A 21,863-nucleotide genomic window follows, 5' to 3' on the forward strand; every position below is an offset into this window, starting at 1 on the left:
CTACAGCCTGAATCACAGTGTGGTTTCTGGAGTCTGTTCAAGTAGGTTGGCAGAGGAAGACTTTTTGTACTGCAGAATCACTAGCAATAGTAATAATAATAATAATTAGGGTGATTAGGATTGTTTTCTCTGATGCATTTTCCCTCCTGCCTGGAGAAGCAGTAGGAAAACCTAAGCAGTTTTTGAGAATGCAAAGATATTTTTTACCATGTATTATAGGAATTAGAAAAAATATCAGCACTTCTCTACTTTCCATGCCTCCCACCACATTGTATGGATTCTCATTGGCCAAGCATTCCATCTCTTTGTATTAAATGCTCTTTTACTAACTAAAGCTCTGATCTGTCAACTCACCTTTTCCTTTCATAGAACTATTTAATGAAATACTGCTTCAGTAGTTCTTTACCTCAGTTGAAGGTTACCTACAATTACCTACAGTAATTGTTTCCTAGTAGTCAAGAAGGGGAAAAAAAAGACAAAACCCAACTGCTTTAATGCAGGGGTTGCCTTTCCTCATGATTCATAACCTACGTTTTAATCCAGCTATCTCAGAGAAGTTAGCTTCCATTTACAGTGAAATTGTTGTCTTTTTCTTTGGTATAAGATCTCTACAGACCTCAGCGTGCATATAGGTTCTTTCACTAGTAGCCATAAGAAGCTTGGTGATTGCTTAATAAGGGATGGGTGTCTAAGCAAATTATGAATGCTCAGCTGCCAATTGTGTATTTCAGTTCACTGTGAATGGGGAAATATATAACACGCATCACAGAAGCTCCACTTCTACTGCTGAAAGTCTTTAACCAAAATATGCACATTTCATTTTACAGCAAAGTAATCCAAATGCAGAGTACAGGAAGGCAATGAATAGTATATAGACTTAAACATTGTAAGGTAATGCAAAAAAAGCATCCTTGCTGGGAAGTGTCAGACGAGTTAAGCTTGGTCAAACATGCAAGCATGAAAAAAATATAGATATATATGCATACATCAGCAACTTCTCCTAAGTAATGTTTAATTATAATTTTTGTTGTTTTATAAATACAACATAACAAAATGCCCAAGTACTCTGAGGAGTTATGGATTGTTTGATCGTGTATTATTGGTATCCCTAATACTTAAAATGAATAAAAATAATCATTGTCATTCTCCCCCTCCCACTCCTTTCCTAGGAATTTAGCTTGTTAGTTAGAACTTGGAGAAGTTATAACTTCAAAGTATGTTTAAAAAATACTTGTTAATGTATGTTTCATGATGTAAAAAATTAATATGGCCTCCAGCCATATCACCTCAGCTTTTATTCTTGTCAGCTCTCAAGAACTCAGCAGGGATAGATTAAATCGTTCTCTGGTGGAAAGCTACTAGAGAAAATCAGGTGTGTCAGTAGGTGGTTTAATATTTGCTGGGAACAGCATGCTGCTAAGGAGCTCTATCTGCGGTAGGTGTCACTTCTCAGATTAGAAGTTGTCATTTTTTGTGACTATCAGGTTTTGCAAGAACAGATATGCTAGCTTGAACAACACTGTAACTCAGATAATTATGGTTTGCCTACATGAGAGCCTGATCCTACGAGCTGTTGACTATCAGTTGAGAATGCTGAGCACCTAACGCTGCTGGAGTTTGATTTCCCATATAGTTTCAGCTGTGATTTCCTATTCTTCACTTTGGAAAATAAACTGCTGTGTAGTATTGATAACTGTTTGACAGCTCACAGCAAAGCCAATCCTAGAGTTGGCAGCACAACTGCAAAAGAGGTGTACTTTCATCAGCAACAGAAAATGCTATAATTAAATCTTCAAATTTATTTTGAAATCAATTTTTTTTTTATGTTGATAAATGGAACAAAGCAGATTTTTTTTTTTTAACTGATTGAATTATTATTCAGTTGGAATACCATATGGATGAACTCGTTCTTTCTCTTTGTTTTTTAAAGCATTTCTTTACCCCACTGATATTGTGTGGGCCTTAGAGTTCTTTGTTATTCGCTTTCCCATCCTTGCTAATGTTTACAAGGGTTAGCGTTGTGTTGAAGTAAGAATAAGGTAAGTCTATGTATCTGTGTTGGAGATCTATCTAGCTGGTTGGTATATGGAAGAGTAACTATTCGTACTTTTCCAAATCACTTTACATATGTCTTTTATTTTAGACCATGCTAGGGTACAGGATTTGATGGACATTGATGGACCTAGGCCATTGTGTACCCAATTACGTGCTGTGCTTATAATATCTTACAATTTGCCACATTAGTTTTAAATATGTTGTCTTTAGAAATATAAGCTTTTAAATACCTTACATGCCTATTCCATATGTATGGAGCCCACATACTACCGTTGACTATAAAATTCTGGTTTGAATTACAAATGTTAATTTTCCAGTTGTCAAGTGAACAATGATAAAAAATGGCCTTTGTTTTACTTCATTCTTTTTAAGTGTAAAGGGCTTTCCTGTAGAAAGTTGGCTCAGAATAGTAAAATCAATTTTGTTTAGCTAGAGTGGCAGAACAACCCACAGTAAAAGTAAAGAATGTATTCAAAGCTTTTAGATAGTTAAACAAAAGTGAATTTCAATTAGTTCTTATACTCTGTGTTTATCTGAGCTGTATTTGGCTAACTGAGAGAGACTTTCACTCTCTTTTAATGAACTATTCAACTCTTGATAGATGTTTATCTAAAACAAAGTCAGTTCTCTGCTCCCCTTTGTGTATAGATAAATTCTCTTCTTTGCAGCAGCTGTGGGTCAGTCTCATCTTACGTTATTTTCTAAACTTCAGGGGCACATCGCCCTTGCCCATCTTTACTGAACTTTCTTCCATTGCAGGGGTTTATGAGTCAGTCACTAATGTAGTCTCTATTTGGACTAGATTGTCTACCCCCAAAAAGGCAAATTAAGACCTTTGAATTAAAAAGCTGATTTTCTTAAATGTACGAACCGTGTTCAATTTTAAATATCTAGGTCAGACAGAATACAAATGAAAATAGCTTCTGAACAAATCACTCCCCATCTTCAGACTTCATATTAGTCTTCTCTGTGTGTTCTTAAGAATAATTTGCGGAGATCCCTTGGGTTTCCTACATATAGGTACATTTTCTTATGTAAAGATGATTTACGTGATACTTTGTTGGTTCCTTTGTATCTCTCTCTTACCTTTTGAATCATAAAATGCTGAAATATTATATTAAAAAATAGAGAAGGTATCAACAACAGATGATTTGCTATTACATTGATTTTACAAATTTCTACAGCTGAACATATCAACACATGAATGCCAAAAAAAAGTGAAATAATTATAACGGAAGAAAATTTTTTCACCATACTGCAGTTAAATAGTTTCTTTTTTGAAAAAAAAAAACAAATACAGAGATAATCAGGTTTCGGTTTTCATTCAAAAAACTACTTAATTAAAAATGGCAGCTGGAGATGCTACATATCTTTAAATCTGTTACTGTTCAGGTCACTGGGGTAGAGTTCAAGTACATATACGCATCCATGAGTGTTTAAATTAACATAAGGAATATGCATGACAGAACAACTACACGCATGGAGTTACAGACCGTAGAACGGTGAAGCTACAAAACCTTTTATTTCTAATCCTGACCTACTACTCTAAACCTTGTTTACTTGTTCAAGATGAGCAAGATCATTTCTCGATTACTTTATATATCATTATATAATATTGACAAGAATTTCCTTCCTCTCGTATTAAAAAGAACCTTATCTTTATATTTCTTTTCATTAATCTGTGCTGTTTCTCTACTGCCATTTTATTCAGATAGGCAATACTGATAAGGGAAAAAGCTTTAAAGTTATCATATGGCTGTTTTGCTCTAACTGTCAGTAACCACAAGATTGATTTTGCTTTCTGTTTTTAAAAATTGAAAACATTCTTACTGAATTATCTGTTTTAAGGAAACTGTTATTTTCAAATTTTAGTGTATAGCAGCCATCTGTGACTTAATACTCAGTACTCCCAATATTATATTTTTAATGCATTTTTCTGTTTTCTGAAAGAAATAGATTATGAAATTTAGGAAAAAAATGAAACTTGTTGCAGGGGCAGAATGTTTGAATGCATTGTAGCTCTGCTGACTTCGTAGGGAATATGATGGCATTACGAAGCACTAAAAGACATTGTTCCATTGAGAGGTTGTCACTTGTCGTGTTACAAGAGGAGTCACTTGTCGTGTTGCAATGCTATTGAGATAGTAGTGGTACCTTTTATAGATGCTTTTATTGCATGCAAGTGTGTAAAAAGCCCAATATTTCATTTATTGGATAAAACCATCATATTTTAGTGTATCATCAAAAATACATGCTATGTTTTATAGTAAACTGAAGGTTTCTATCCTGCGCTGTTATGTGTATTGTGATTTACATACCTTTTAGTAAGTAAAAGTACTGTATGCTCCTATTCATCCTGGAGACTTTCACTGGTTTCTTGTGGAGAATGAAATAGTTTATTAGAGCCACAGTTAGTAAAGGTGTTTGGGTTCTGAAAGCAATATCACTGATGAGTTTTTCCCAGAGAAAACGTCTGCAAAATAAAAAACTCCCAGGTAGGAGGCAGTAAACTTTAATGTTGAAATTCAGTAAATATTTTTAGAAGTCAAGAAATTAATCCAATTGTATTTAGAATAAATTTCTCATTGCTGACACCAATGGATAGCGTTAAAACATGAGTGTGTAACATTGAACATTATTACTGCATCTCCCTTCTCTTTCAGATCTTGATAATGTAGAAGGCATAGCAGTGGACTGGATTGGAAATAATCTTTATTGGACAAACGATGGCCACAGGAAAACAATCGCTGTAGCCAGACTGGAAAAAGCTGCTCAGAGTCGGAAAACGTTGCTAGAAGGAGACATGTCTCACCCCAGAGGAATTGTTGTTGATCCAGTCAATGGGTATGAAGTAGACTTTTTTATTTAATTCATGTGTTCAGAGTACATGGAATTTTGCTTGGGATGGGACTTTAAAACCATACGGCAATGTAAAATTCTGCAGTAGTCTATATCTCTTAATTCCTGTCAAGAATTCTTGCCTGCAGCTTTCAAAAGAATGTGCATATTCAGATACAGTTGAAGTGATGTCAAGTTAATTTAATGCGATTCACCTTTTGCTTGAACAAATTGAGTGTATAGGACCTGTATGTATTTTTAATATTAGGTGAACTTTGTAATGCTCCGTTTTGTTTCTCTTTGTAAGTCTCAATTTCTTAAGTTAATTAAAACCATATCCTTGTACACATTAGTTTACTAAAATAAATAACTGATTTTTTCATTACTAATATCATGAGTTGTGGTAGAACAGATAATAAAAAGAACATGATATTATAGTGGTATGGTTGTGGTATACCTAAAAATTCACTGATCAATTTCCTTGTTAAATTCTCAGTGGCTGACTATTTAAGCAGGAAACTGTAGTGTCAATGGATAGATTTCTGTTTTTCTAGTACTAGAATGCATTTATGCTATCGGGTTTTCACTTTTGCACTTGTCCTTTAAAGAATGGAAGCAACTGTGGACAGGCTACAGTAATTAAGGTCAGATTATAAGAATGTAAAATCAGACCGTAAAACATAACCATACCTGCAATCACTTAGTTAAATTTTCCAGCTGAGTAAATGCATGGCACGGGAAACAGTTTATGAAGATGTATTGTCTGAAAAGGACTATTATATAAAACACTTCTCTAATAAAATAACTCGCCCTTCATGATTACACTTATTATCGAAGCCTTTCCTGAGGGATAGCTTTTATTATGGCATTTTAATTATGTTTAGAAAATATTAGTCTTGAGTTAACCAATGCGGAAGCATTTTGAGATACAATTAAAGCACATTAATGTAAGCGTCTGTTACTATAAGCATGTTTTAGCTTATGACATGATAACAACAATAAGTACAGGTGAAAAGGTAAAGAAAAGCTCATTAATTGCTCTTCAACACTCATGTAAATAGCCGCAAAACATATTTCTGTATTCTAATAAAATAAATCACGTAGTGACCTGTGTCTTTAATTGAGCTTTAGGGTGTACACAGGTTTTATTATTCTACGATGAAAATGAACATTGTTTGAGTTAAACACGCAGCAATGTTTTTAATTCTCATAGAGCAAAAATTGGTCGATGTTCTTAGTATGTATTTGCAAAGACATTGAAAGAATTGGGAAGAAAAAAAAACAACAACAAACCTTCTGTATGGTGGCTTGGAGCAGAGTAAACGAGTAAGGACAGCGTATTTACATAAACCTGTGGTGTATGTTGGGTATGTGGATATGATGATACAACTATTTGTTTTTCCAAATTCTTATATAAAAAGCATGCTGATCACATTAGACTTAGAAGTGGTTTCAATCTCTGATGAGTGGGTTTGACATTGTTTACGTGATTGTCTTTTATTTGAAAAGGATTTGACACAAAGACTGTTTGGTTTTTTTTTTTACTCACATTTCCTTCCTTTGGAAATGTGGTGATTTTGAGAATTTTAATTACAGGACTTGAAAAAATAGTTCAATTAGAAAAGTAAAAAAAAAAAAAAAAGTACAAGGTATAATCTGTAGTGTCCAGTAGACAGTATCTGAAAGAAGTAATCTGAGCTATCTACTTTTGACTTACTGTGATGCTTGCTTTTTTCTAGAGTAACATACGTACATTTATTTTTTGGTGAGGGGTCAGTTATTCACACTACTGTTACTTAAGCCATAAAGCTATGATAAAATTACTTAGCATATACTTTTCTGATGTTTTTTCTAGTCATCTATATTTCTCAATGTTTTTAGAAGAGACAGACTGTAATAGTTCTTCAGTGATTTGACTTGTTTCATGTGAAATGGGAGATACACAGGACTTCAGAGTTATTCTGTAGCTATTAAGATAGCTTATGATTAATTTGTGTATTCTATCTTTTTGAAAATATTAGGCACAGTTAAAAAAAGGCAAATTAGTCTTAGCCAAAAAAATAGCAGTTGAAGTTTGAACTTTATGGCAAAGTTAATAAAATGCTGGTTCAAAATTCCATGTTAAAATTCCATGTTATGTTAAAATTTCAGTGTGATTAAATAGGGTTTGAAACAATTATTTCACTTATCATGTAAGTCCATTTGGCATTCATATAGTTCATACGCTATCAAGAAAAAAAAAACATTGGGTCAGCATTCAGTGGACACATGGAAAGTTTCTATTGCTATTGACTTAAAAACAGCAAAGAAAAGACAAATAAGTGGAAAAGACAATATTGCTCTGTAAAGTTCTGTAAAAAGTCTATAGAATTATTCACGTGATTAAAATGGCATCTGAATGTTCATTTCTGTAATTTAATAGCTGGATGTATTGGACAGACTGGGAAGAAGATGAAATAGATGACAGTGTGGGAAGAATTGAGAAGGCATGGATGGATGGCTACAGTCGGCAGATTTTTGTAACATCAAAGATGCTTTGGCCGAATGGTTTAACTCTGGACTATCATGCCAATGTGTTATACTGGTGTGATGCCTATTATGATCACATTGAAAGAATATTTTTGAATGGAACTGAAAGAAAGGTAAAAGAAAAATACTGCTGCTTTGCCACAGGCATGCTTTTTCTTTGGATTTTATTGTGTTATGTTAAAAAATACTGTTCAAGCTTTTTAAAGTCTGCGTATCCTGCGGCATGTCCAGTGTCATCTCTGCTGAAACAAGCAATGTTGGCAGTCTCCTAGAGGAGAATATAATATAGATCAAAATTTTCATCTTTGCTTTAGAAAGTGACACAAAAGTTCTTTTTTTATTAATTTATTTTTCTCATGGGAGAATGAATTGCATTTTGATAGATTCACTGAGCTACAAGGAGCTTTACAGTAAAATAAAACAAAACATCACTTTCTTTTGGCTCTGCCAGAGTGAGGCTTTCATTTAACTTCACTGGGTAATCTGCTTTCAGTGAGTCCCAGCACCCCATTGGAACATTTGTGGTCCTGTGCAGAGAGGAAACACTCAACAAATGCAGTCAGTAATTGTTGTAGTGCTTGATAATGGCTGCAATACCTAGATACAATCTTTATGGAAGTTCTGTGTTAATTTTTAGAAACATATGGAAAACAGTTGAAATGGTCTGGAATTGAATAATTTGTGAGAGGTATAGCATCTGTTTCATGAAATTAAGTGCCTTGCCAACTGAATTTTTTGCTGTACCGTGAATAGACATTAAGTCCATTTACATCTATATAGACTTTTTAACAAATCTGTGACTTCATTTCCATTCTGCTCATTATTTCCTCTTTATGATGACCTTCATAGGGCCGATATGCAGATCTTTAGATCTCAAAGTACTAACTGTAGGTATGGTTCTCCCTGGGACTTATCTCTGTATAATTACACTCTTCTTCAAAAATCATTTACATTGGGTGATCTGCTGTTAAGTCTATGCCTCTGCAATAGTGTTGCAGTTTGTCGCAATAGCTTGGTTGGGATTTAGATTTAATGCTTTTGCTCCAATACATCATGGTCCTGTAAAGGAGGCAGGAGGAGGGTGAATACACTGGGAGAAAGACATCTTTTAATTAAAGATCCTTGTCTACTTGCAATGCTAGACATGTTGTGAAGTTCCTGGATAGAACAGGTCTAAAATAGTAAATGAAGCTGCCGTGGATTACATATGGATTACTAGTGAGAGCTGATGGCTTTGCCTCCCACCATAACTGCTGAATAATAAGACCCTGTTTTCATAGGCTTCACATGAGGAAAAATGGCTTTACTATTTTGGGAAGAAACTGTGGCATGTGTTTAGCTTCTTTCTTTTTCTGTTGCTCTCTCTTTTTTTCTTTTTAGCTAACACAGCCCAAAATAAATGAGAATTTTTTCAGAAATCAATAATTTGCACTTTAACAAAAATAAGGTACTCATACTGTTTTTTGCTCTTGGTGGAAGCAGAAATATTGAATCAAAACCTAGTTGAAGTAATAATCACTCCAAAATATTGGATTGAGATGTGTGTTTTTATTGCAGAAGATGACTTCAGCAACATTTTACAAGAAGCAAATATTTGATATACTTAACGTATACTGAAAGTTATAAACTGCCATGCTTCCTTTCTAGGGAAGAAGATAGATGCTTACTGAACATAATAATTGAATGGTTTCCTGCATTCCTATGCTTTATTTGAGAAAACCCTGTTCAAACAAATATATATGAAGTTTTGAAGTTAGTTTTTTATGCTGTTGCAAAGATCAGCTCTATGCTACTTAATTTTAGTGCATTAAGTTCATATGTTTGGCACAGTGCTCGTACCAGTTTTCCTTTGTCCTCCTTTATGTTCTCTGTAGTGCATTAGCAAATTTAACCTGACCAATTAATTGCAGGTAATCTACAGCGGAAAAGATCTGAATCATCCTTTTGGATTATCACATCATGGAAATAATATTTACTGGACAGACTATATGAATGGATCTATTTTCCAGCTGGATCTGATCACAAGGAATGTGACACTGTTGAGAAGTGAGAGACCACCTTTGTTTGGGCTTCAGATATACGACCCCCGTAAACAGCAAGGTATTAATAAGATATAATTTTTCAAAGATCTATTACAAAAGGACATTTTTCCCTCCTAACCTTGCAATACTTCGGAAATAATGGTTGAATAATGATAGGAAAAGGAATATGCTGATTGTGGCATAGCAAAGATACTTCTTAATATTTCAATCTTGTAGTTACTGAAAGCAGTGAGACAAAATAGTATTTGTATTTCTTTGTACTTATTGGCATTTTCCTTGTGCGTGAAAGAAACTGAAAATATAAAATAGAATAGATAATACGTATGCATTGGCTCATACACATAAAATACATGATTGCATTTAATTTTTCTCAGGGAAAGTTCATAACTTCTTTTTGCCTTTTTTCCTTTCTATAACTTTTTCTCCCTGGTGTCCATCAGCACCGTATGACTTAGCTTGCTGAAAGTACATGGTAATGTTATCTAGAATCCAAATCAATGGCCTTTGAGAGTAGTGGAAAAGTGGATTTTTTATATTGCTATTTCAGTAGAGAAATAAGATACAAGGCCATAGATTAGCATGGATGGTGTTTACAAAATGCACACTGTTTAATTTACAGATTTGTTTTTATGGAAGAAATTTTGGGAGCCATTTATTATACACATGAGTGTTAAATAATTGCTTTCTTTAGTGAAAACATAATTGTGATTATAGTCTGCCACCTCAGATGGAAAGCATGAAAATAAGCATCAGGAATTAGTATAAACAAAATACTGTTCTAAAAGTTTAAATAGCTTACAGGGCTATCATTTTTGACATCTACTGGTAGAACAGTGTTTCCATTTCCCTAGATCCTATAGAAAATTGGAGACCCTCAAACGTTTTTATTCCTGAAACATTTGGTTCTGTGAACAAAATAGAAACAAAATGAAAATTTTCTTATTAATCTCGTTGCTGCTTAGTACATATACAACTTTAAAATGTACTTTGCTCAACTGTAATAGCCAATATACTGAAACTGTATCATTAGGTGCCTCACAGGCACCTTGTTCCAAGGCTTTAAAGCCCAGTTATATTTTCATAGTATGGTCACTAGTGTGCAGCAGTTCTTGTTAGGTGATTAGAACACCTGGCAGCTGTCAGTATCTTCACGTGAAGAGCACATGGTGTTTGTGGGGAAGCAACAGGGGGGAAAAAAGTTGGAGAAATAGCAGAATGTGTCCAGAAGAAGTACCATGATATGAGCCTAAAACTCTGCCTTCCATAGATATTGTTATACTTCTAATTTCTGTTTTCTTCCTCTTTTTTAAGTCTATATTTGCAGCTGCATTGTTTTAGCATGTGCAGCTCCTGGTATACTTCAGACTGTTTCCTATATATACTGCTGAATTTCTTGAAACTACTCCATGTATGGCAATCTGTCAGCATTTGTACCTGTGACATATTTAATAGTCTTTAATACTTGTTCATCTTCTGAAAGAAATGGCATAGAATCTGGTGAACGGATGGTATCATTGGCTTTTATTCTTTCAGCTTACTGCAACCTGTTTTAATGTTAAAACTAATAATAATGAAACTAGGAGAATAATGAGTCCCTAATAGAGAAGAAAATAAATGTAAAAAGGTATTCATGTGCTTACATCTCCTTATTCTAGCATGGCTGTTGATTTTAAAGTGACTTTTGTTGCTTTTACAGGTGATAACGCATGTCGTGTTAACAACGGAGGTTGCAGTACTCTCTGTTTAGCCATTCCTGGAGGCAGAGTTTGTGCCTGTGCTGATAATCAGTTTTTGGAGGAAAACAGCACAACCTGCACAAGTAAGCTGCTTAAAGAATATATGGTTTGATAGCACTGTTAAGGGATAAAAACAATTCTCAAAATAAATTGAAAAAAGCTCTTCTCCTTTATAGGATTTTGTGATTTTCATAGGGCACAGATATTCCTTCAATAAAGATTCTAATTGCAGAAAGTTTGATAAACACAGTAAAGGATTCTTTTCATGTAAAAGACAGACAATTAAGCATACAGTATTTGAGGATGAAATGTCTGATGCAATAAGAGACTTTGATGTTTCAATTGTCTCTTTCACAGAATATTGGAAATATCAGAATTTCATGACAAATATAAATCAACTAGTTTATATATCAGATTATTATGAACTAAGTATCTCAAATTCATGTTGAATATATTCAGGAAATACGTGAGGTATATATTTATATGTATATCATACACAACTCATAAATTATGCAAATTTAGCTATCTTTTACTTTTATCTCTTAGATATCTTCATTGAAATGCCAATAACATTTTCAGCATTCCTAATAAATAAATAAATTTATTCCTAATAAATGTGGGAATAGAAATATTATATGGTAGTATATGTATATGTATTTTTTGTAAATATTTGCACTTAGCATTTTTAACATTAAAAATTTTTACTGTTCTTCTCGGTCTCATTTGTGATTTCCTCAAGTGCAACACGTAGAACTCTATGTAGATTCCAGGTATAAGCCTGTAAGAGCCGAGAAAAGCATAATGACTATTTCACAACATGTTGAGCACTGAGTTTGCTTGAACTTCACCCAAGCACATGGCTACTAGAGCCATCACTGTTGCTGAAAAATATGTCTCCTTAGGAAAAGAGGTTAGACACCTTCAGGTCTGAATCAAGCAGGTTTCCTGTTTTTTGGTGGTTTGTTTTTGTTTTTGTTTTTTTCCAGCACATGTCAGCACCCAATTCTTTTCAAAGTTCTTGGTGTTTCTGATTGGGTCTTAAAGTAATGTGTATTTTACACAAAACATTTTGAACCTCGTGTTGAGAAATGTATCTATCTGGATTTATCAATAAGCTTGAGGCTTCCTACTTAATTCTACCGCAGTAGATTTTTATCTTTTCATATTTGCAAATTTATACAGTGCGTAATGCAGGTGTTGCCTGGATACAAGAATCAGCTTTTCAGTAATCATTCTCTAGACCTTAAATGTGCACCAGAATTTTGAATAGTCTGTAAGATATTTTTTTTTCTTTTCACTATCAGCAAAGCATTATAGTATTTTAAACTGGTAGTTTCACACTATCATCTTAAGCACAAATTTAAAATTTAAAAAAAGTCTGAATGGCATTCTGAGTTCTCCCATTTATTACAAATGCGTGATCTCAACTTAAATCTGCATGCTGCTGCAGGCTTTAGTTGGAATTGCTTCAAATATGTGAAGTTTATGAAATACTGTTTTGGTAAGTGGTGTAGTGGAAATGCTAAGTCACAGTTTGAAGCAGTGATTGAGCACCTGGTAGGAAGGCAGCACCAACCTGGGGAGCTCAGGTGCAAGCAATGTGCCTTACTGATTGGAAGGGGTGGAGCAAGGAAACACCCCTTCCCAGATCTCATGCAAGGGTTGGCACTGGCAGCAAGGGTATCTTGCTGGAGATCCCTGCCTACCTCTGAGGTCTTCCAAAGGTAAGCAGCTTCTTTCCTTTATTTCTGTACCTGTGGCTATTGTGTTTGAGCAAGTCCTTACTTGCTGCAACTTGGGACCTTGCTAATCTGCTGTCAGTGCTGTGCTTTCCATCGCATTATGAGTGGTAGCAGAATAATTTGTGCATCTGTACATGTAGAGGTAGGATTCTGTATGTATCAAGCTGACAAGTTATTTGTGAATCTTGGTTATATTTTGTAGTTAAACATGGAGAAATGCCACCACAGTTGTGCAAAGCCGAACAGTTCCAGTGTAACAATAAGCGCTGTATCCATGATCGCTGGCGCTGTGATGGAGATGATGACTGTTTGGATGGCAGTGATGAGCATGCTGACATTTGCTGTAAGTATTTTTTTTTTTTAATGTTTTAATCCGCGTTTCATGGAAACCAAGTAATACATGCATGTTAAATAGAGGTCTGAGGAGAGCCAAACACAAACCATAACCTTTAAGTCATTCATATAACTTATTTTCCTGAGTATAGTGATACTGGTATTTGTAAATAACACTCATGTACTCGTTTCATAGCATAGTGAAAGAGTAATGGTCAGTGGTCTTTTGATTTTGACACAGCAATAGATTGGTCATCTGTGGATATATTTGAAACTCAGATTTGCATAGTCCTGGGGTGCTTCTAGCTGACCCTGCTTGAATAAGAAATTATACAGTGTGATCTCAAGAGGTCCCTTCCTACTTGAAATGTTTCTGTGGTTCTGGAGTTTTTGTTTTCTTTTAAGAAAACCAACGTAATACTTTCAGTTTCAGGAAGATGTACTCTTATCTTTAAAAACATGGTTTTAGTACAGTCGTATTACTGTTTGTTTGTTTCTTTGTTTCACCATGGAGGAGTGCCACTATTGAAATGAAAAATGCTAGAAAGCATAACAATTATGTATCTGAGTCGTTCCTGCAGGCTACCTAACCTACAATAAATTGAGAGCTGAGGTGGTGAAAATGTCTCTTTCCGTTCTCAGATTGTTGCAGTGATTACTTCATTTTTCTATACCAAATTTCCTCTACAAAAATGAAAATACATTATTTCTTTTCCTATCACTTGTAGATGTAAAGATCTGATACATTCTTACTCTATGCATTGTTCTGTGTGTCTGAAAACTTTTCTCATGGTCTCTCATTCTTGTTTCTTTGAGACAAAATAACTTGAATCTGTTTTTTTTGTGGGGTTTTTTTTTTTAATTCCTTTTATTTTTTTCCCCAGTACGTGGTGGCGGTGTTTGTTTTGTGAATGTTGCCAAGTGAAAGTTGAGGTTGGGTGTCCAAAATTGGATGCCCAACTTTTTTGCTGAGTCCTGCAGGAACCTGACGAGGATGAGAGTAAATTAACACTGATAGAAATATTTGTATATCCTTGGGTAAATCTTGCGCATTTCGCTCTGGCTTGATGCTGTTGATGCACGTTTACCTGGTGAATCTCTGTTAAAACTTCTTCTCGATGATTGTTACACGTAGCCAGTTTTAATTTTGTGTGTATTTATAAATTTTGATCTCCATGAAATAGACATTTACTGATTTAAATCTGAATTCTTTTTAAGGTGTTTTTTTTCTGTTGGTCTGAGTTGCATTGAAACAATAGTCAGCAGTGCAAGGGATTGTTAAGCAAGGAGTTAACTAATAAAGACAGCGAGAAGGAAAATCTTTTGACAATGTTAACTTGATTCTTATTTCAATTAGTGTGATTTAGGCTAACTTACTGATGGAAGCTTTTGATACCCAGAGGATTTTTACAGATACAAATGAAATCATACAATCCCAAATCCATGTATGATGCATGGTTTGTGTCCAGCATGTTAACAGTGATCTCTTTTCATCAGTTACTATAGAAACTTCAGTAGTTCTTCTGGAAGTAGTCCATAAGGTTTGCAGTTATGACCAGAATGTACACAAATTTTAAACATAAATAAGTAAAACTTACAAACCATTTAAAATAATGTCTATGTCTCTATTAACAAAGTAAGATTTAAGGCAAGTCTTCATGTTTGATTTTTATCAGATTGTTTATAACACACTTTAGCTCCGTTTAGATTGCAAGCTTGGTTGCTTTATAAGTATTACAAGACTTGGAATGCTGTTCTGCTCAAATTATTAATATGTTTACTTCCAATGATATTTTACCTTCCACATAAAACACTCATGAAGGGTTCATGTGCGATTGGTATCACACTAACTCTCTGTTGTTTTCAGGAGGCAGAATAGGTAAAAGGTCAAAGATAAAAGCTACTGAAATGTCAGGGATAAGCCTGCAAGATGTCCTTTCATTTTAAATACCATTTGTTTCCAGATACATGTTAAACTTTAAAAAAGAGACCAGATAGCTGAGTAGGTGGATAAGAGCTTGGGATTTTTGTTTTTAAATGGGTGTTTGAAACTACTTAGTTTACTGCTCTTGTCTAGGTGAGTGAGATCTTCTAAGAATAGACCCTGTTATTAGTATACAAGCTGAACATACATATTTGTTACAGCTAGGAAAGCAGGCCAGTTGTATGTACATAACTTGTATGTTTTCAAAGTCTTCATGCCTCTTATGATATTAGGTAGCTAGTGAGAAAAAGAAACATTCTACAATCATACATAGGCTACCTAGAAATGAGTAGGTTTAAGTAGATGTGTGCAATACGGTTTAAATAATTTTTGGTTAATTCAGATTTACTCAAATTTAAAATAGCATGTGCAGTTAAATTTTTGGGATAGTTGGAGCTGTATTTGTTCTTTCACCTACTGTCACATAACAAATGTTTGCTGGCATCTATATGATAACTTGGCTCATGAGAGAGCAGAGGTCAGCTGCATTTTTTTGCAGTTCAGAAGATATTTTAATTTCATAATTTTAAACCTATTGTGAAAATACTATCTATCTGTAACTAACTAATTGAGAACTTATATGTATAATGTATATATTTATTTGAGGATTTTTTATTTCCATTATTATTTACACGGATCGTAACTATGAACTTGATAGCAAAACCATTGCACTTGATGGATCTGTCCACCATTTTGTTATATTTTTGCAGCTTGAATCCTTATGTCACTTTTTTATTCTATTAATTAAAAAAAAAAACCTAATCCTCCAAAATTCACAGCCCTGATCCACCCCAGATTAAAAAAAAAAAAAACCCTGAAGAAAACATTCTTTCCTGCTTTATTCAAGGTGAACATAAGCCAATATTGTTCAGCGTTGCATAATGCAAATTGTGACATGACCTCTTTTAACTAGTGTGATGGATATGTGTATTCAGATTGTCAGTCATTTGAGTGCCATGCTCCCAGGCATGCATTCTATCACATACATGGTACAGGCAATAAAATTTGTTTGTTTTAATGCATCCTTTGTGTTTTAAGCCTGTTGAATCTCAGAGATTGTGACATTCTGTGATAAACCTTCAACTTGTGTTTATAATATGTTACAGATATGCAGGTTCAACCTTCTGTTTGAACTATTTTGGAATCGGAATTTTACCTCTTCCCTTTTGATATCTTTTTGTCTGTAGTTGTAAACTGTTGCTATCGTTTATCATTTAGTGGTTAATAAAAGAGGGTCTCTGTAGGAATTTATTATGTATTCTTTAATTACTATGTACTCTCTAATTATTGGAGTTCTGTTTAAGTACTTCAGTATTTTTTTATTGATTCTATTGCTGAACACTTTTTGTATTGTGATGATGATGATGTATCAAGGATAACCATGCTAACTGCACCACCCGGGAATATTATTTAATACATTATTTTCAGCTGATTTTCTCTGATTGTTTTCTAAGGAAAAAACTCTGCTGTCTTTTCCCCTCAGTCAATCATAGTTGTCCTGAGAATCAGTTTAAGTGCCAAAATAATCGCTGCATTCCCAAGAGATGGCTTTGTGATGGAGCTAATGACTGTGGTAATAATGAAGATGAATCAAATAAAACCTGTGCAGGTAAAAACTTTACTTAATTCCAGCTCCATAAGCAATTTTGTGCTGTACTGAACCAGTCAGCTATTAGTAATCTGATTATTGTCATTTTAAATTAATTCAGATGTTGATGCCGCTAAGATGGAATACAAATTGTATTTTACTTCATCTTTGTGCTTGATTGTGCTTTCCAAAGTAATTCAGCACTTAATCTGTCCATATGGGCTGACTGTCAAAGTACTATTTAGGTACAAACTTGTTCCTGCTAAATCTTTTTTGGCAGTTAGAATTGTTCGTTAACATGCTCTGATGAGTAAATTTTATTTTGTGCTGACAAAAGCATAATTTCTTACTCAGTTTCCCCTTGGTACCTTGAAAATTATTTTCATTTGTAATTTATTTTCTGCATAATGGATTTTTAAGGAAATGTCAAGATGAAGTTTGTTCATTGATACTACTGCAATAAATCATGGAGTTCCAAATCTATGATGTTTACTTCTTGTCAGTAGAGTATGCTAAACAGTCATTGAATGTTTGCTGTACAAAATACCAGATATCAGTGGCTGATGGCTCTTTAACTGAAATGCAGCGATAAGCAGCATTGCCATAAATTCCCAGGGTTCGTTTTGCTTGATTTAACTTCTCATGTATGGAATGATCAGTTCATGGGTTATTTGTACAGTTTGTCAAAAAAAAAATCTCTAGCTATGTATCCCTCTATGTAGCTATAGCTATAATCTATAGATTCCACATCACTGTCACAGTTATTACAGATGGTAATACATATTGATGTCTTTTTATATTCAAGTTTTGCAATCATACTATGTTTCTATTTCTGTTTTTTTTTTTAGTGATGAGTTCACATTTTGAATAAATACAGTTATAGGATCAGCTTTTTATGTTTATACATATGTAATTGCATAGTATAATTTCTTTTGGTGATATGTTTCATAAGAGGAAAGGCATACATCATGTACTTCAATGGATCATTATGCTTGTGTATTTACAAATGGAAAAGTGAGGCCAGGCGCACTGCATGCATTGTTTGTTTTATTGTGTGTAAGTATGACTCTCAGTACATCATTGTTTATAGTAGGAAATACAGATTTTTTTTTTTAAACAAGTAAATTTCCAATTGTATGTTAAATGTTTTTATACCCTGATTCACTTCAGCTTTAGTGCTAATCTTGTTTTATCAAGCATTACTGTTCTTCTACTGACTAATACTGTGTATTCGCACTAACAAGTGTATGATTTAAAGATAGGACAGAGTTCTGCAGATTTCAATTTCCTCTGAAATCAAAGAAGGTGAATGATGTTTAGTTAAAATGAAATGAGGAGCCAGGCCAGGAGATACCACCTAGATTTGTGACTTCTACATATAGACTTGAACCAAAAGATCTAACAGATTTAGTCCATTTCCCTTGCATTTTTGGAGTGTTTTGTCTTGACAGCAAGAACGTGTCAGATCGACCAATTTTCTTGTGGGAATGGACGCTGTATTCCAACATCTTGGCTGTGTGACAGGGAGGATGACTGTGGAGATCAAACTGATGAAATGACATCCTGTGGTAAGTGAATATTCCTTTCCAGTGGAAAACAAGAAAAGAAGCAGTAAATGTGTAAATGAAAGTGGCTGATAGTGCGTGCTCCATGAAGATAGATCTTAAGGACTTCAGCTGTGAGAAACTCTATGGAATAGGACTCATTTAGTGAATTCTCTTCATCCATAATCCATTAAGTTTGTTTAATTTTGAGTTCTTCGTGACTGACAACCAGATAATACTAATTAGTTGAGTTTGTTGTTACTTTTTAAAGCCATACTTCTCACTATCTCTTTTTTATGGCTGCATTCAAAATTTTTCAAGATACATATACATATATATCCTTTTTTTCATATTTTTCTGAGAGTATTAACCTTCTTTCCCTTGACTTATTTCACATTACTTTTTCCCTCTCACTGGACTCGCTTATCTTACAGTCTCTTAAATTACTCCATTCTGTGTAATGATGACATGACACTTGATACTGATAGGTTCTGTTATTAGCCATACCTTGTGTTCTTGGCAGCTTATCAATTTACAGATCTTAATGTTCTCTTTGTAGTTTCTTTCCATGTGTTTTATATAGTATATTCTGTCAGCTTATCTGGAATATTTATCCAGTTCATTTAATTAGTGTTTATTTCACTCACTATTTACCAGTTGTGTCAAACTTTACATCTATTATGTACTTGAGGATGTTGTTCATTTATTCCTTAGTGCTGTGGCTGTACAGATATGTTAAACATATATTTTTCATTTTTTTTCTTGTGAATTAATGGCTAATGAAAGGCATTCTAACTATCAAAGATACTTAGCTACTCGGATTTCTTCTACAAAACAGTTTAAAATGCATTTTTTTATTCAGTGGTTTGATTTTTTTTTTATGATTTTTTTTTTTTTTTTTTTTTTTACCATTACAAATCATATTTAAGTGCACCAGTTCTTAGCAATGAATAACTTTTGGATCATAATGGTTCAAGAAATTGTGTGTGCTTATGTTAGTCTATAGTGGCAGTGAGCAGTACTGGGAAAAATGATGCCAGTATCTAAGCACACTTTTTCTTAAAATACAACCACATTTACTAAGAACCATGACATTTCTGAAGAAGGATTGAGAACAGAATGTACTTTTTTTTTTTCTTTCTCTTGCTTTCATAAAGGAAATAAGGCTTAAGATCATGTTTTGTGTCCATCAGTATATTTGCCATACCATTTGCACTCAATCACCTAAGAGTGAAGAAAGTATCAAAGCAATAGAGCTTTTACAGGACAGTTGGATAGCAAAGAGAAACAAGATTGGTGTTCACATTGTGGAGAAACTTCACTGTGAGCTCAAGAGGCACCTTTGTTTTTTTGCCCGTCTGCTGGGGAGTCAGCGCAGGGATGGCTGTGAAACAGCTTCAGGAGGTGCATCTCTGTGACAAAGGGAAAGGGAAAGGACTGCTGGGATGGCCTTCAGGGCAATGAGGGACCAAAAAAGAAAAATTAGAGGAAAATTTGTGGAAAAATATTGGAAAGCTAAAAATATAGGAAAACAAACAAAATAAAAGTTCATAGCTTTCCCTGCAACATCTAAGGTATATATCTATATCGAAGTCACTAAGTATATATCTTTATCTAAGCCATTATACTTGAACATCTATGTTATTTGTATCAGAACAAATATTTGATTGTTACTGTAAAGTGTTCCTCTTAGAAAAATCTTTTTTCTTTTAAATTTATTAACAACAGAAAGCTTTTTAAGTGTGATTGACAAAATATTATTGCTAAATTTTCTTGCCACCCCTTTCTTATATTGATGCAATAAAACTAATTGTTCCAATCTTATGATGATCTTCTTGGTGATCTCTGAACTTTACTATTTAATGTAGCTGGTTTGTTGTTTCACGTAGGACTTTTTTTTTTTTTTTTTTTTTGAGGGCAAAATCCTCCTTGACTGGCCATAAAAATTATTTACACCAAAGGCAGCAAGGGACAGCATATCTAAATTGGAGGTTCATTGACTAAAAATCGGTAGAGACATTATGGTTACGTGACATATTTTAAAAGTGTCCTGGTTCTTGAGATCTTTGTCAAGTTTTAGTTTTATGTTGACTCAATTGTGAAATTGTAACAGAAGCTTACAGCATATAGAGAGATACACACTTGTTGATTTCTTGCGATTTTTTTGGCTGTTTTTATGTAGCTGACAGGTGTATGCACCATTTCAGACATTACTTTCTGTTGCATTTAGGATGTTCTTTGTAAGAATTTCCAGCCTGAAATTCTTCCATGAAGGAAAAATTTGCCTTTACATAGCAATACAGGTAGATTGTCCTTATTGTTGTCTTTGATTTGCATTAGGTAACTGATGGTTTTTGAGAAGCATCTTACTTTCTTAATGGTCTGTATATAGATTAGATTTTAGGCTGCTCCTTACTCCTTTCAGATGGTTAGACTTCCAGATTATTTCCTATGAGTTTCTACATTTTGTGAAGTGTGTCTTGTACTTTCCAAATGATATAATGCGAAGATTAGTTGGCATTAATGCACATACTTTTGTCATTGATTTCAAAAGAAAAAATTGGGAAAAAATCAAGTTGTTTTATGGAGAATGTATTAGGCAATTATGAAAACGAAATGGTAATGGAATAATGGATGAGTCTCTAAGGATGATTATGTCTTAGTTTTCTACTTTTTTTTTTAAATGAGAATACACATAGGAAGTGATTGTAAATACTGACATTTTGATTTTGTATTTTACTACGTCATTGTGCGGGAACTTTTATCTCTTGATTGTTCTTTCACTTTGTACTTAACCTTCTCATTTTACAGTCTTCCATTTCCTGTCAGCCATTGCATTTGAAGAACTGTTATTTTTTTACTTAAATGAAAATGCTAAAAACACAGCTTGTATCATTAATGGCAAAGACAGGTCTTGTATGATGGAAGTATAGGACCATGTCATATAACACAGGAGAATGCATTTCATTGATCTGCATTGAGAAAGGATAGGTATTGGCCTTAATTTAATGTTAAAAGCCTTTTTATCATTTCTTTTCATTCTCTTACTGTTTCTTCCATTCTAGAGTGTCTTAGACAAACACTTCATACAGTGTATTTGGCTTGTTTAAATCATGCAGGACAGTGAAAAAATATTACTATAGGCTATATATATTAGATTTTTGTTTTGAATGCTTTTGCAGAATTCCCAACGTGTGAACCACTAATTCAGTTTGTTTGCAAAAATGGAAGATGCATTAGCAGCAAATGGCTCTGTGATTCAGGCAAGTATTAAGTGTTCAATATATGAAAAAAACAAAAGCAACAGCAACAAAAAAAACCAGCAGATATTGTTTTGTTATTGTTTTGTGACTGTTTGATTTGTAACTGGTCAGAGAATAAATACAATACTTGTAAGTTACCTAATGGAGAAAGCAGCAAAACTGAATGATTGTCAGAAATGGTGCCATCAATATGGTGGTAGTTGCAAATA

At 33.9% G+C, this 21,863-nt stretch overlaps 1 protein-coding gene across 5 annotated transcripts in view; it reads left to right on the plus strand.

Moving 5' to 3' along the window:
- LRP1B (LDL receptor related protein 1B) overlaps nucleotides 1-21,863 on the plus strand; it is a 587,100-nt gene that overhangs the window by 385,678 nt on the left and 179,559 nt on the right. For all 5 annotated transcript variants that reach the window (XM_052675647.1, XM_052675649.1, XM_052675650.1 and 2 more), the window contains 8 exons: nucleotides 4,719-4,899; nucleotides 7,316-7,535; nucleotides 9,333-9,522; nucleotides 11,161-11,283; nucleotides 13,145-13,285; nucleotides 16,743-16,868; nucleotides 18,299-18,415; nucleotides 21,574-21,654. In XM_052675647.1, the coding sequence (XP_052531607.1) occupies nucleotides 4,719-4,899; nucleotides 7,316-7,535; nucleotides 9,333-9,522; nucleotides 11,161-11,283; nucleotides 13,145-13,285; nucleotides 16,743-16,868; nucleotides 18,299-18,415; nucleotides 21,574-21,654 (1,179 nt within the window). The remainder of the gene's footprint in view (nucleotides 1-4,718; nucleotides 4,900-7,315; nucleotides 7,536-9,332; nucleotides 9,523-11,160; nucleotides 11,284-13,144; nucleotides 13,286-16,742; nucleotides 16,869-18,298; nucleotides 18,416-21,573; nucleotides 21,655-21,863) is intronic.

This window comes from Tympanuchus pallidicinctus, unplaced genomic scaffold (assembly GCF_026119805.1).
Source record: "Tympanuchus pallidicinctus isolate F22 unplaced genomic scaffold, pur_lepc_1.0 scaffold15, whole genome shotgun sequence".
NCBI classification, from domain to species: domain Eukaryota; kingdom Metazoa; phylum Chordata; class Aves; order Galliformes; family Phasianidae; genus Tympanuchus; species Tympanuchus pallidicinctus.